At 49.4% G+C, this 14,592-nt stretch overlaps 1 protein-coding gene across 1 annotated transcript in view; it reads left to right on the plus strand.

Moving 5' to 3' along the window:
• The first annotated feature begins 1,269 nt into the window (after positions 1-1,269).
• Positions 1,270-14,592, plus strand: part of FBP1 (fructose-bisphosphatase 1) — a 37,609-nt gene continuing 24,286 nt past the window's right edge. Inside the window, exon 1 of the mRNA XM_003811150.5 lies at positions 1,270-1,882. Coding sequence (XP_003811198.1) covers positions 1,713-1,882 — 170 coding nt within the window. The 5' untranslated portion in view covers positions 1,270-1,712. The remainder of the gene's footprint in view (positions 1,883-14,592) is intronic.

Here is a 14,592-nt window from a genome sequence, read left to right on the forward strand (position 1 = left end):
TTAGAATCATCCGAGACTCCTGTCTCTCACATATCTCATCTGTCAACGAATCCCATCAGCTCTACCTTCAAAATATGTCCAGAATCCACCACCTCCACTGCTAACACCTGGCTCACTATCTCCTAGTAACCTGGAGGGCACTGTCTTCAGTCTGATCTTCACACAGTAGCCGGAGTATGAAGACACAGGGTAGACCATGCCTCTCTTCTTCTCCAAACTCTCCAGTGGGTTCCTCCTAGTCAAAGTCAAACCTCACTTGGTCCTCTAGACCTCACCTCTGCATCCTCCCGCTGGCCTTATCTCCTCCACCTCTGACCCTTGCTAGCTCTATTTCAGCTCCACCGGTCTCCTGGCCATTCCCTGAACCTGACACATGCTCTCCTACCCCAGGGCCTGTGCACTGGCTCTCCCGGTGAGGAAACCGCTCTCCTTCCCATCTCCACCGGCGCGTCGCATCCTTCACCTTTTTGCTCACATATCCCTTTCTCAGAGAAGCTTTTACTGAGGCCTCTGCTCACCCTCTTCTCCCCTCCACATTCCCTGTCTTCCTTTTCTATTTCGTTTTTCTCTATGGTACTTATGGCTTATGTAACAAACTAATCTATTGTTTATGTATTTATTTTTACTGTTTCTCTGTGAAAACGTACACTCGAAAAGGGCAGGAGTTTTGTCTGTTTTGATCAGGCTCCACCCCTGGAAGGTAGGACAGTGTTCAGCACAGCAGGTGCTCAATAGGTGTTGTTCCGTGAATCAGCACATCAGTTGCAGCATTGTGGCTACCAGGGGGTCAGGATGCGGGCGGTGGAGCCCTCTGGCCTTTGTGTGGTAGCCGAGGACTCTGTGTCAGCGACCGTTTTCCGGGAAACTTCCGGGCGAGACTCACATCTTGGAAACTCAAATACTCAATAGCTCTCGAATTCTAGCAATCTTGAGAAGAGGCCTGGATTAAGGATTCAGACGTGGGCCCTCAGATGGGTGAGAAACGGGGACTCTGTGTCTCCTAGCGGGGACAGAAGGGCCAGGTGACAGGCCAGGCAGAGTGGACGGGGCTTGGGCAGGGGGCGGGGGCAGGCAGCCACGCGGGGCAGGAGCTGCAGAGCTAAAGCCAGGCCATGTGGACTGGCTGCGGGTTTCGCTGCCTAGCTGGTGGCATTGAGCAAGTTACTTAACCTTTCTGAACTTCCGTTTTATGATTTTGGAGGAAACAGTCATAGCTTTCTCTCTGGCAGAGTCCGATGGCCCGAGTCCCGCTCCACAGTGCGGGTGGAGGGCACGGAGGGGTGTGGAGGCGGGGGGCGACAGCCCAGGAAGTCTAGGGGGCGGCAGGGCGCGTCGGGGGGCGGGGGTTGGGAGACCGCAGGGAGGATCCCCGACCTTGTCTGAAGATCCGAGCAGGCGGAGCCGCGGTCTGGTCCGCGGGGTAGGCGGGGCGCAAGAGTGTTCCCGGGGGCGGGGGGCCGACCCGCGTCTAAAGGTTTCCGCGATTCACCCGCCGGCGCCTGGCCTGGCCCAGTTGCACCGCGAGCGCTGCGGACACTCGGGGCGGCAGTCGGTCTGTCAGTCCTCCCGCCAGATCCCGCGGCCCGCACCTGCCGCCCGCACCTGCAGCTCCACACCTGCGGCCAGTGCCTACTGCCCTCTCTTGCCGCCCGCACCTGCAGCCCCGCACCTGCCGCTTGCACCTGCAGCCCCGCGCTCTGCCCGGTTCGAGCATGGCTGACCAGGCGCCCTTCGACACAGACGTCAGCACCCTGACCCGCTTCGTCATGGAGGAGGGCAGGAAGGCCCGCGGCACGGGCGAGTTGACCCAGCTGCTCAACTCACTCTGCACAGCAGTCAAAGCCATCTCTTCGGCGGTGCGCAAGGCGGGAATCGCGCACCTGTGAGTCGGGCCTTGGGCGGTGGGCCCGTCCTGTCTGTCTGCCTGGGGAGCCTGCCCGGCGGGCTGACGTTGGGCCCTCTGAGCCTCCTGCCGTCAGCCTCTGTCTGTCCGTCTGATGTCTGAGCGCCTCTCTCGCTCTCTGTCTGGTAGCCCCTCTCTCCAGAAGCTGGCTCAGCCTCACTCAAGTTCTCATCTCCTCCCTTGACCTTGGAGGGGCCCACCTGGGGGTCCGTCTCGCAGGTGTACACCTGATTCCATCTTGCATTCCTCTCCTCTGCCCTGAGCAGCCTGCCTCTTACCCCTCTCAGCCGGCCAAGTGCGGGCACCTGGCCTGCCCGTCATACCCGCCCTAGCCTCAGAGAGGAAAGTGCTAGCTCAGGTGCCTTCCTTCCCCATTTCTTCTTTGTCCTCCTTCACTCTTTCTGCAATTAGGGACCCAAGTCAGGTTTCTAATCCAGTTATCTCTGACCTGAAACAAGACCTGTTAGGAGCGAGTGTCCCCCGCCCCCGCAAGCAGGCTGGGAGGTCTCCTTTGTGTCCAGAGCCTTTAGGAGCAGCAGGGCTTGTGTGCAAAGGAGCTCCCGTGGGCTGCCCCTTGCTGGGACAGTTGCCATGCTGTGCCAGAAACAGGAAACACCCAGGGCTTCAAAACCCCTATCGATTTGCAATGATGGTGTGTGCAGCCTCTACCCAATTAGTGGAAAGCTCAAAAGTGGTTTGTAGAATGGTTCTGAATGCGCTATGGAGTGCATCTCGAACGTCAGTGGGCACAGGAATCATTTGGGGATCTTGGTAAGATGTGTGCCCTCCTTCCATAGCTCTGGGACAGGTCCTGAGATTCTGCATTTCTAAGAAGTTCTCCTGTGGTGGGTGCTGCCCATCAGATGCTGTTTGTCTGCTCATCACATTGTGAGTAGCAAGGGGACAAGTGGAGTGGAGACTCAAAGGACCCCTTCTTGTGAGGTTTTCTGTAAGTCACACAACATCCTTTCGTTTGTGTTGGTGTGCACAGCTATTTTCTTTTTCTTTTCTTTTCTTTCTTTTTTTTTTTTTTTGAGATGGAATTTTGCTCTTGTTGCCCAGGCTGGAGTGCAATGGTGTGATCTTGGCTCACCGCAACCTCTGCCTCCCAGGTTCAAGCGATTCTCCTGCCTCAGTCTCCCGAGTAGCTGGGATTACAGGCATGTGCCACCATGCCCAGCTAATTTTGTAATTTTTTTTAGTAGAAACGGGGTTTCTCCATGTTGGTCAGGCTGGTCTCGAACTCCCGACCTCCGGTGATGCCTTGGCCTCCCAAAGTGCTGGGATTACAGGCATGAGCCGCCGTGCGCAGGTATTTTCTAGCTAACTGATCCACACTTTTAACTGAAGTGTAACTGGGTTTTCAGATTGTCCATACACTTTACTAACATTCCCCGCACTTATGCACACTATAAAAATGACACATGATGGGCTGGGCGCGTAGGCTCTAGCCTGTCATCCCAGCACTTTGGGAGGCCGAAACAGGTGGATTGCCTGAGGTCAGGAGTTCAAGACCAACCTGATCAACATGGTGAAACCCCGTCTCTACTAAAAATACAAAAATTAGCTGGGTGTGGTGGCAGGCGCCTGTAATCCCAGCTACTCGGTAGGCTGAGGAAGGAGAATCGCTTGAAACCAGGAGGCAGAGGTTGCAGTGAGCCAAGATCGCGTCATTGCACTCAAGCCTGGGCGACAAGAGCGTGACTTTGTCTAAAAAAAAAAAAAAAAAATACGCATGATGCTCAGAGCTGACCTGAACAAATACAACCCTGCTACTTGGGTTTGGAATGCATTTCTCCATTCTTAAAAACTCTTCTCCGCCACGCATCCTGCAATCTAGATTCCTTTTCTTACTGGCAGGCTGTCTGGCTTTGGTCCCACAGTATGGACTGGCGGAGGTAATTCGTGTAAAGGAGTGGTATGATCACATTTATTTTTGAATATTAAGCAGACATGTTAAGGAAGGTGATGACTCCATTACTGTTGCCTCTGGCCCCTCTTAATAATACATTCCTAAGGATTCTTATTTTAGAAACATACCCAGGTGAAATCTTAAGCTTTAATTTACAGCTAGTATAGGTGGCTCACAGCTTTAACTGCCTTTGAGGACCAGGGATATATTTTAAAAAGAGGGCTTGTCGACTGGGTGTGGTGGCTCACACCTGTAATCCCAGCACTTTGGGAGGCTGAGACGGGTAGATCACTCAAAGTCCAGGTGTTTGAGACCAGCCTGGCCAACATGGTGAAACCTTGTCTCTACTAAAAACACAAAAATTAGCCAGGCATGGTGGCGGGCACCTGTAATCCCAGCTACTTGGGAGGCTGAGGCAGGAGAATTGCTTGAACCCGGGAGGCGGAGGTTGCAGTGAGCCCAGATCGTGCCACTCTACTCCAGCCTGGCGACCGAGTAAGACTCTGTCTCAAAAAAAGAAAAAAAAGGGCTTGTTATGTCTGATATTGTTTAAAAAATGTGTCAGTACCTTTCACACCCCTAGAGAGACTGAGAAATGTAAGATGTGTTTTGAGGTGTCCCACTGTCTAAGTAACCTTAGACAGTGGGACCTTGGATAGTGAGATTTTGATGGTGGGGCCTGGATGAAGCATGTTAATTTTGGCTACATAAGGTATGCGTTTTATTTATTTATTTATTTTGAGATAGGGTCGCACTCTGTTGCCCAGGCTGGAGTGCAGTGGTGTGATAATGGCTCACTGCAGCCTCAACCTCCCAGGCTGAATTGGTGCTCCCACCTCAGCCTCCCCTGTAGCTGGGACTACAGGCATGTGCCACCATGCTGGATAATTTTTGTGTTTTTGTAGAGATGGGGTTTTGTTATGTTGCCCAGGCTGGTCTCAAATTCCTGGGCTCAAGTGATCTGCCCACCTTGGCCTCCCAAAATGCTGGGATTACAGGTATGAACCACTGTGCCTGGCCAATATGTGTACTTTTATACTAGATAGTTGTGAATACCAGGCTTTAAAGAAATACTATGTTGCACTCATTGACAAAAATTTAAACCATTCAAAAGAATTCAAGGGAAGAGTGAAACCCACCCCATATATATCCCATGGGGTATCCACTGCAAATAATTTACTGCTTATTTTTCCGGATACTCTTTTACAGTCATATAAGTTTACACATGAACACATATTTACATATGCCTATAATAGCAGACAAAATGGGATCACAATACACATTTCTGTAGTTTGCTTTGTTATTTAACATTATTCAAGAAACATCCATTAATATCGGGACATCTACATCTACCTCCTTTTAACTGCTGTGTGCTGCTCCCCTGCACACATCATGAGGTATTGAAGTTTTTCTCTATTTTGGGGCACTTTGGTTTTTACTAGCCTTTGGGTATTACAGTGCTGTACCCTTGGAACTGGTGTGCATGCCTGGTTGTTGGGGTAGCTGACAGGACTAGATGCTGGACACTGAGGTGATCTTGTGGGAAGTTCAGTGTTTGGCCATTTTCAGTATCACATGTCATCAGGCAGGTAGCATGATTCTCAAGCCAGGCCCCCAACCTACATTCATTCCAGGCATTGAAATCCAGAAAGAAAAACCAGCATTCCTGCAAAGATCTTGTTAGTGCTGAAGACCGGACCTAGAAGAGCATGTACCCAGAGGGACGGGGTGATTGCAGATTTGCAGGAACCTCACTGGAGCCAGTTTAGGGAGCTCACCCAGGATCATTATGGAAACATCAGGAGTTTAAGCACAGAGCCTGGTGTAACCTAAAGTTGCTATTGTAGTCACTTTCATTGCTCCTGTTAAAATGTTCATGGAATCATTGAGTTTTAGACTGAAAGAGACTCAACAGTCAGCTAGTCTATCACCTCCTCATACAGAAAAGGACCCTGAGACCGAGGAAGATGAGATGACTTGGCCTGTGGCCGGGATCTCAGGAACCCCGGATTGGGGGTCTTTTGGCCACACTACACATCTCTTCCTTTATTTTTTAGAAATCAATTAGAATTCACCAAACTCTAAATCTCATCTATTAGTTAACTGTTTTTTGTTTTTTTTTTTTTTGAGACAGGGCCTCACTCTCACTCAGGCTGGTGTGCAGTGGTGCAATCTCAGCTTACTGCAACCTCTGCCTCCCTGGTTCAAGTGATTCTCCTGCCTCAATTTCCCGAGTAGCTGAGATTACAGGCGTACACTACCATACCTGGCTAATTTTTGTATTTTTAGTAGAGATGGGATTTTGCCAAGTTGACCAGGGTCGAACTGGCCTCAAGTGATCCACCTGCCTCGGCCTCCCAAAGTGCTGGGATTAGAAGTGTGAGCCACTGCGCCCGGCCTAATTTTTGTATTTTTAGTAGAGACAGGGTTTAGCCATGTTGGCCAGGCGACATTTTTGATGTGAATTCAGGCTTAGATACCAAGGAGTCATTGCTTTGGGCAAATGTGCCCTGGGAGCCTTCCCTCTGGGCTTCTGGCTCCCTCCATCCACTCTTGGGAGAGAAACTGTGCAGATCAGAACAGTCTGCAACTTGAAGTCAAGCTGATGAAGTTGTGGTTCAAATGTCAAATTCGAGTGTTGTCCACTTTGTTTGCATTCCTTTGGGAGAAAGTGGTGCTCCAGTGGCTTCAGGTTTTTTGTTTTGTGGAGTTGACTTCCCTTTGTATCCATTTCCAAATCACTGACTGAAGAATTCACTGATTTCATTCAATTAACAAAATATTACTGAACATCCACCATGTACAAAGTTCCAGAAGACGAGAACAACACAGAGTTTACTCTGTAGGAAAAAATATTTGTATCGTTCTAACACGCAATAGAGGTTTTGAAAGATGCTTTCTTTCTTTTCTTTCTTTCTTTCTTTCTTTTTTTTTTTTTGAGGCGGAGTCTCGCTCTGTTGCCCTTGCTGGAGTGCACTGGGGCGATCTCAGCTCACTGCAACCTCCGCCTCCTGGGTTCATGCCATTCTCCTGCCTCAGCCTCCCATAGCTGGGATTACAGGCGCCCACCACCAAGCCCAGCTAATTTTTTTGTATTTTCAGTAGAGACGGGGTTTCTCCATGTTGGTCAGGCTGGTCTCAAACTCCTGACCTCAGGTGATCTGCCCGCCCCGGCCTCCCAAAGTGCTGGGATTACAGGCGTGAGCCACTGCGCCCGGTCTGAAAGATGCTTTCGCGGTGGCTCACGCCTGTAATCCTAGCACTTTGGGAGGCCGAGTTGGGCGGATCACGAGGTCAGGAGATCGAGACCATCCTGGCCAACACGGTGAAACCCCGTCTCTACTAAAAAATACAAAAAAATTAGCCGGGCGTGGTGGCGGGCGCCTGTAATCCCAGCTACTTGGGAGGCTGAGGCAGGAGAATGTTGTGAATCTGGGAGGCGGAGCTTGCGGTGAGCCGAGATCGCGCCACTGCACTCCAGCCTGGGCGACATAGGGAGACTCCGTCTCAAAAAAAAAAGAAAGATGCTTTCATAGAGGTGCCAAAAATACGATTCATGGTGAAGGACTGTGGAGCGCCAAGAATGGGTACGTGCAGGGGAAGCAAAAGGCCCGGCGGCTGGACCGCAGTTCAGGCTGGTGGTCACGGGGGGAGGAGTCCTGAGGTGGGAAAGTGTTTCTGGAAAAGTTGCCCACTCAATTTGACCAAAGCATGGAGTACTCATGGTAGGGCGTTCGTGGATGTGAAATTGTGGGTACATTGGGGAAGCATCAAATGGCAAGGGTGAACACTTTACACTTTTGGGGGTATAGAAAGGGAGAGATCAAGGATTTTGACAGTTTTTTGAGTGGGGCAGTTGCGTGATTGGAGACAAATCTGGAGAAGGTGTGGCTAGAAGTATATCGGAAGAGCGAAAGATAGGATATGGGAAAACCAGTGGCAAGGGGGAGCCGTCAGTTGAGTAGCCAGCAGAGCTGCAGCCTTGGAGGGGAGAGGAAGGATTTGGAAGAAGTCTGAGCATGGATTAGATGAGAAGGGCTGTGAGGGAGTTTCTGAAATCGCTGGTCCTAGCAATTGAAAGCAGAGCCCATGCCACCACAAAACAAAGCAACACAAAAACAAAAACAAGGAGGAGCTGGTTTTTAGTCTGGGGAAGGAGGGAAGATGATCCCAACATTTTGGAAACGCTGAACTTGAGATGTTAGAGGGTGATCTGTTGGGAGATGCTGTCCAGCCTGCAGCTGGACTTGCCTGTCTGTTTTGGCACACTTGCCCTGAGGCAGAGAAAAGAGGAGGAGATCTGGACCAGTTTAGCAGACAGGAATGTGCAGGGATTCAGAGCACGTTTTGGAGAGAGATGGAGCCAAGCTTAGATTCCTGGCCCTGCCATTCAACATCTGTGAGGATTGGGCTGTTGATGTGACATCACTGAACCTGTTTCTCCAATTGTTAAGATGGAGACAGCCTCAGAGAATCGTAGGAGGATCAATTAAGTTTACTAATTGGGTACCAATGTTATTAATATCATTGTTTTCCTGAAGGCTATATTTCTTTACTTTTCAGACAGAGTCTAGCTCTGTCACCCAGGCTGGAGGGCTGTGGTGTGATCTCGGTTCACTGCAACCTCCACCTCCAAGGTTCAGGTGATTTTCCTGCCTCAGCCTTCCAGGTAGCTGGGATTATAGGTTCCTGCCACCACACTCAACTAATTTTTGTATTTTTAGTAGAGACGGGGTTTCACTATGTTGGCCAGTCTGGTCTTGAACTCCTCACTTCCTCATCCACCCACCTCAGCCTCCCAAAGTGCTGGGCTTACAAGTGTGAGCCACTGTGCCTGGTCTATTTTATTTTCGTTTTTTTGTAAACTTTTATTTGCATGTTTTGTTCTTCATTTCTTAGCAGTAGCCTGTATGCTATCAGCAGGGAGAGAGTCCAGGCTAGCATGTTACATATTAGAACAATGTTGCACCCAAGAGTGGCTGCAGGAAATGTCCTCCCATCAGACTCATATTATGTCCAGAAGAGTTACTTTTATATATGGGGTCCTCTCAGCTGTTTGACAGAAGAAATAGTAAAGAGCTTCAGATTTCATTTTAGAATGACACGTCAGCTAATACACGTTTAGGCTTATCTTCCAATTTGCAGTTTTTGGCATTAAGCTTTTAGAAACTTTACCAGATTTATTTTATGTTTCTTGAATTCTCTTCTCCACATGACCAAGGAGTGAAATTGCAACTTTGTTTGCATAAAAGAAGCGCAGACAGCCACGTTCCATCCTGTTTACCAGTTTAGGCCCCGGTGAATGCAAGCAGAGGCAGGTATTTGTGACCTTTGAAAGCAGCTCTCACTAGCACCTCTTCAATGTATTTCTGAACCTTTGGATGTTCCTGGCTGGGCAAATGGTTGATTACCATGGAATCAAGCAGTAACAAGCCAGTCTTACCTTTGACTTTAGTGATAAGGATTAAGTAATAATCTCCCTCCCTTTTGGTTGAGCTGCGTGTTCCAAGCCCGAGTCTGGTTCTTCTGTGTGCTGTGTGAAGTGTTGCTGCTGCAATCGTGTTACTCAGTCACAGTGACTTCGGGAGGAGATGGTCCTAAGTCAGCAGATCCAGGCAGCCCTGGAGGGCTCTAGTTCTGTCAGCGTCTGGCTCCAATCCTTGTGTCCTTCAGTGTTTTAGAGATGCTGTGGAAGGCAGCCTCCCCCAGTCATCACAAATCTGCATGTTCAGTGTCACAAAGTCCATGGCTGTGAAATGGTTCATTCTGCTTTAGAAACCATTTGTAAACTTGGAAAACAATGCTAAAATTTAATTAAAATATCCAAGGATTTCAAAATACTGGCCACATTAATCTATGCTTCTAAGGTGTTCTCCATCATATGAATTAAAATGACTTAGAGTTCTTTAAATTTTTCAGTGGGATTTACAGTAAAAGTAAAGAAGAGATATTATAGGCAGTTTCTCCAGTTGAGTTCTGCTCCCCAAACTCCAGGAAGAGCTCCTTCGTATCTCTGGGGCTGGAAAGGGAAAGGACACAGAGACTTCAACCCTGCCTGGTGCTTTTCCACTTTACTTGGGCTGCAGGGCCAACTAATTTGAATAAAATTGAAGTGAAATGTCAAGAACATCTCAAATAAATAATATTCCTAGTGAGATTTTATCAAATGTAAACTTGGAGCACTTTTTTCTTCTTTTGCCAGTTCCTTATTGGCTGTCCTCCAAGAAGTTGCCTGCAAAACTGGTTTAGAGATACCTCCCCTTCCCCCAATCCCCAGATCAACCGACACTTACTTAGTGGATGCCTGCGGGGCTCTATTGTCATGTGGCTGCCTTGGTGGGGAGTACTATGAACCAGGTGCACCGTGCGCATTATCCATGATCCCCACAAACATGGCCAGAAACAGCCACTCAGGGGCTTTGCACAACTTGATGTCACATCATCAGTAAGAAGCAAAGGCAGAATTTGAACCCAGGTCTTTCTGGTGCTGAGTTCTTGCTTCTCCGCATGGTTGTGTTATGCCAAGGGAGCTAGGGGTGGAAAGGGTAATATTTCTTGCACACTTGCCTATGCACCAGGCACTTTTCTGACCACTTTACCTGTATCAACTCAGTTATGCCCCCTCTCTGTAGACTATGAAGCAGACACACTACATTCCCATATTGCAGATGAACCAGAGGTCACAGATGCTAAGTGACTTTCCCAGGCTGCTGAGCATGGAGCAGAGCTGGGATTGGAACCCTGGTGGTGTAGAGTGCCGGCCTGGGGCCTTGACCATTACACTCTAGTTTCCTGAGGAACTGGGTGAAAGGCCATTGCATTTGTCTAACGCTAAGTTTGCACAGCAAACACACTTTTACCAAGAAGCTATGCTAATCTGGAGGGTTTTTTTCAGGAGTTGGGAGTGTTGGATGGTAGAGGTTATGCAGGCAGGCATTACCAATACCACTGGGTCTAATGGAGTTTATGATCTTAGGAATTCTTGGATCCTTTTATTACTCTCTAAATTTATTCATCCATTTACATTGAGAACTTACTATGTGCAGGCATTGTTCTAGGTGCTAAGGATACATGGTGAACAAAATATTCTTTTTTCCAGGATCAAGACTGATAGGTCTTTGTTCCTCCAGAGGCACATTCAGATGTGCCATGTTTATCGGTCCCCTTGGAGTATACACTCGGCATTTACCTGGTGCCCTGTACTTTTGCTTCAGACCTCACTAGAAAAACCTCTGGCTGCCTGTAAGGTTCTAATTTCGAATGTCCCAGGTAGAGGGCTGTGCCATCCTCAGGATGGCCCAGCAGGTGAGGTGAGCTCAGAGGCCCTCCACTCTTGGCATTCTTGTACAAAGCAGGTTGGGCCCAGGCCTCTAAGATCGAGGTTTTAGGTAGCATTTCCAGGGGTGGCAGCCCTGTCTGTGCCCTCCCTCCCAGTGGCTCCTAGAAGAGAGTGGGCCATTCCTAAGGCCATGAAGACAATGCCCCATAAAGGTCATGCTTCCATGCCTGAGGGCTCTCCCGGTCCTCTCTTGGTGGGGGTTGAGAGACTAGACCCTCCCCCCTACCTCCCCAGGAGTGGGGGTTATGTGATGTCACCAATGCTGGTGTCTCACTGTTGCACACATTTTCCAGGCTCCTGGCACCATGGAGGATCTCCTGGAGACTGGTGCCTTCAGCTTCAGGCTCTGATCCTTCCTTGTTTCTTTAATTATCCGTCTTACCTCCCAAATCAATTAACAGGCTTCCTAGTTAACAGGCTTCCATTTTCTAGGCCAAGGTTTGAGAGGTGAATTAGTTCCTCCAAGCAGCTGTGGTTTTATTTCCAGAAGCGCCCCCACATCAACAGCTGTGCCTATTCAATGGCCATGGATCTGTGAAGGGCACGAGCAGGACTCATGCTAATCAGCTCTGCTTTTTCTATATTAAAAAAACCTTTGGCCAGGTGTGGTGGCTCACGCCTGTAATCCCAGCACTTTGAGAGGCCAAGATGGGCGGATCGTGGGGTCAGGAGTTCGAGACCAGCCTGGTCAACATGGTGAGACCCTGTCTCTACTAAAAATACAAAAATTAGCCAGGCGTGGTGGCAGGTGCCTGTAATCCCAGCTACTCAGGAGGCTGAGGCAGGAGAATCGTTGAACCCGGGAGGGGGAGGTTGCAGTAAGCCAAGATCTCGCCATTGCACTCCAGCCTGGGTGACGGAGTGAGACTCTGTCTCAAAACAAACAAAAAACAACAACAAAAAGCCTTTAATTGAAATTACCCAATAGATTGCATGTAATATATACTTGTTTTATAAACTTGATACAACATAGAACGAGATTTTAAAGTATTTAAATATAGTATAAATCATGATTAGCGTTTCCTCATCATTGTTCTCTTTGCTATTCTCAAGAAAATCTCAGCTTCACCTTGGATATATGGAAACCAAATATCCGGGTCTCTGGAACAGTGCAATTTAAAAGCATGTCCTAGAATTTTCAGCCGTGGTTTGAAAGCCACCTATTGATTCACACATGCCTGGAAGTAGCTGACATTTGTGCAACACTGTGCCCTGATTCAGCCGGGGCTCTGGGGTTCTATGCAGTGGGTCTGGCCTCCTTGCTGTGAGGTGCGGGGCATTTAAATTCCGTTGCCAACAGTAGCGGCCAGTGGTGCTCTGGCCTCAGCAGGTGCCCTGTTCTCTTGCTTGCTGCCTGCTACTTCTCAAGGAAGTCCTCAAGCCACTTTGCTCCTTATGCTCTGACATTTCTCCTCTTAGGCCCAATACAGAAAAGGTGGAGAAAACCTCACAATGTTGCCTTTCCCCTCTATGATAAATTTTTTTTTTTTTTGAGACAGAGTCTCTGTGGCCCAGTCTAGAGTGCAGTGGTGTGACCTCGGCTCACTGCAACCTTTGCCTCCTGGGTTCAAGCAATTCTTGTGCCTCGGCCTTCCAAGTAGCTGGGATTACAGGCATGTGCCACCACACCTGGCTAATTTTTGTATTTTTAGTAGAGGTGGGCTTTGACCATGTTGGCAGGCTGGTCTCGAACTCCTGTCCTCAAGTGATCCACATGCCTTAGCCTCCCAAAATGTTGGGATCACAGGCATGAGCCACTGTGTCTGGTCACCTCTGTGATAACTTTTATTCATAAAACAATTTCCTTGGCAGATCAAGTCACTGGCTCAATCAAAATTGCCCTCCCTGCCCCTGCATGATCAGCCCCCAACTGCTACTGCTGACTCCTTTTCTGGCAGCGGGGCTGGGGGGCAGAGCAGGGGAGGGAGGTAGGGGAAGGGAGCTAGGCCTGGAGGTTTACAGCTGGCTCAGTTCAGCCCATGTCTTGGCCATTTCACCTGTTCCTCTCCTTTAATTGTAAGGCACAGTTGGCCTGGGGAGGGCTTTTTTGGACAGCGTCGTGTGATGGTTTCCCATATCCCTGCAGCCTCATTTGCTGCCTTTTCCCATCCCTAGAGAACGGCAAATTGGGAGCTGATCTAGAAGGGAGCTGGGTGGTGTGTGCAAGGCTCCAGTCGAGTCCCACGGAGGGTAGTTGGTGTCATCACCTCTGGTTCACAGCTGCCTCCTGGAAACGCCTTCCAAGGCAGGATGGTCTTCTGGATCCACTGGGCTCTCCTGGAGTCTTCCTAGAACTTCAGGCGGGGGATGGCAGCCGCTGCATTCGCTAGGGCTCAGGGCTGTCTCACCAGGAGCTGAGGCCTACACCTGCTATCGACTCTAGGCTGCTGAGCCCGCCCTCTCTAGGTGGTGATTGGAATATAGAGTGAAAGCTCTTGTTAATCTACCCTTCAGGGCCTTACAGGAATGATGACTCATCAGCAGGCAGACATTTATTATTTCTTTTCTTTTTCTTTCTGAGGCGGAATTTCACTCTTTGTTGCCCAGGATGGAGTGCAGTGGTGTGATCTCGGCTCACTGCAACCTCTGCCTCCCGGGTTCAGGTGACTCTTCCTGTCTCAGCCTCCCTAGTAGCTGGGATTACAGGCGCCCACCACCAAGCCCGGCTAATTTTTTTTTTTTTTTTTTTTTGAGATGGAGTTTCGCTCTTGTTGCCCAGGCTGGAGTGCAATAGCGTGATCTCAGCTTACTGCAACCTCTACCTCCCGGGTTCAAGCGATTCTCCTGCCTCAGCCTCCTGAGTAGCTGGGATTAGAGGCACATGCCACCATACCCAGCTAAGTTTGTATTTTTAGTAGAGACGGGGTTTCTCCACGTTGGTCAGGCTGGTCTTGAACTCCCAGCCTCAGGTGATCCACCTGCCTCAGCCTCCCAAAGTGTTGGGATTACAGGTGTGAGCCACCGCGACTGGCCAATTTTTGTATTTTTAGTAGAGATGGGATTTCACCATGTTGGCCAGGCTGGTCTCGAACTCCTGACCTCAGGTGATCCGCCTGCCTTAGCTTCCCAAAGTGCTGAGATTACAGGCGTGAGACACTGTGCCTGGCCAGACATTTATTATTTCTAAGGGGGCTTCTGAAAGCTTATGGAGAAGATAAACTGCATGTGATCTTCAGCTAATTAAGCCCTTGAGCTTGTTTCTGAGGACTTTTTCCTCTCTCAGAATCACAGAAGCCTTGCCTGCTTGTGACTTTTCATTGACCTGTGTAAATGTGTTACTCGGGGAAATCTCAAGCCCTTCTTAGGGTCCCCGAGGTGTGATGGGGGAGGCTTGATGGAGCCTGCATCTGGTCCTGACTGCTCATCGTGGCTGTGCAGCCCCGACAGGACTAAGCCAGGGTGGTGTGACCAGCACGGTGCGGCCAGCTTAACTCACTG

The sequence above is a fragment of the Pan paniscus genome, chromosome 11 (assembly GCF_029289425.2).
Source record: "Pan paniscus chromosome 11, NHGRI_mPanPan1-v2.0_pri, whole genome shotgun sequence".
Classification (NCBI taxonomy): domain Eukaryota; kingdom Metazoa; phylum Chordata; class Mammalia; order Primates; family Hominidae; genus Pan; species Pan paniscus.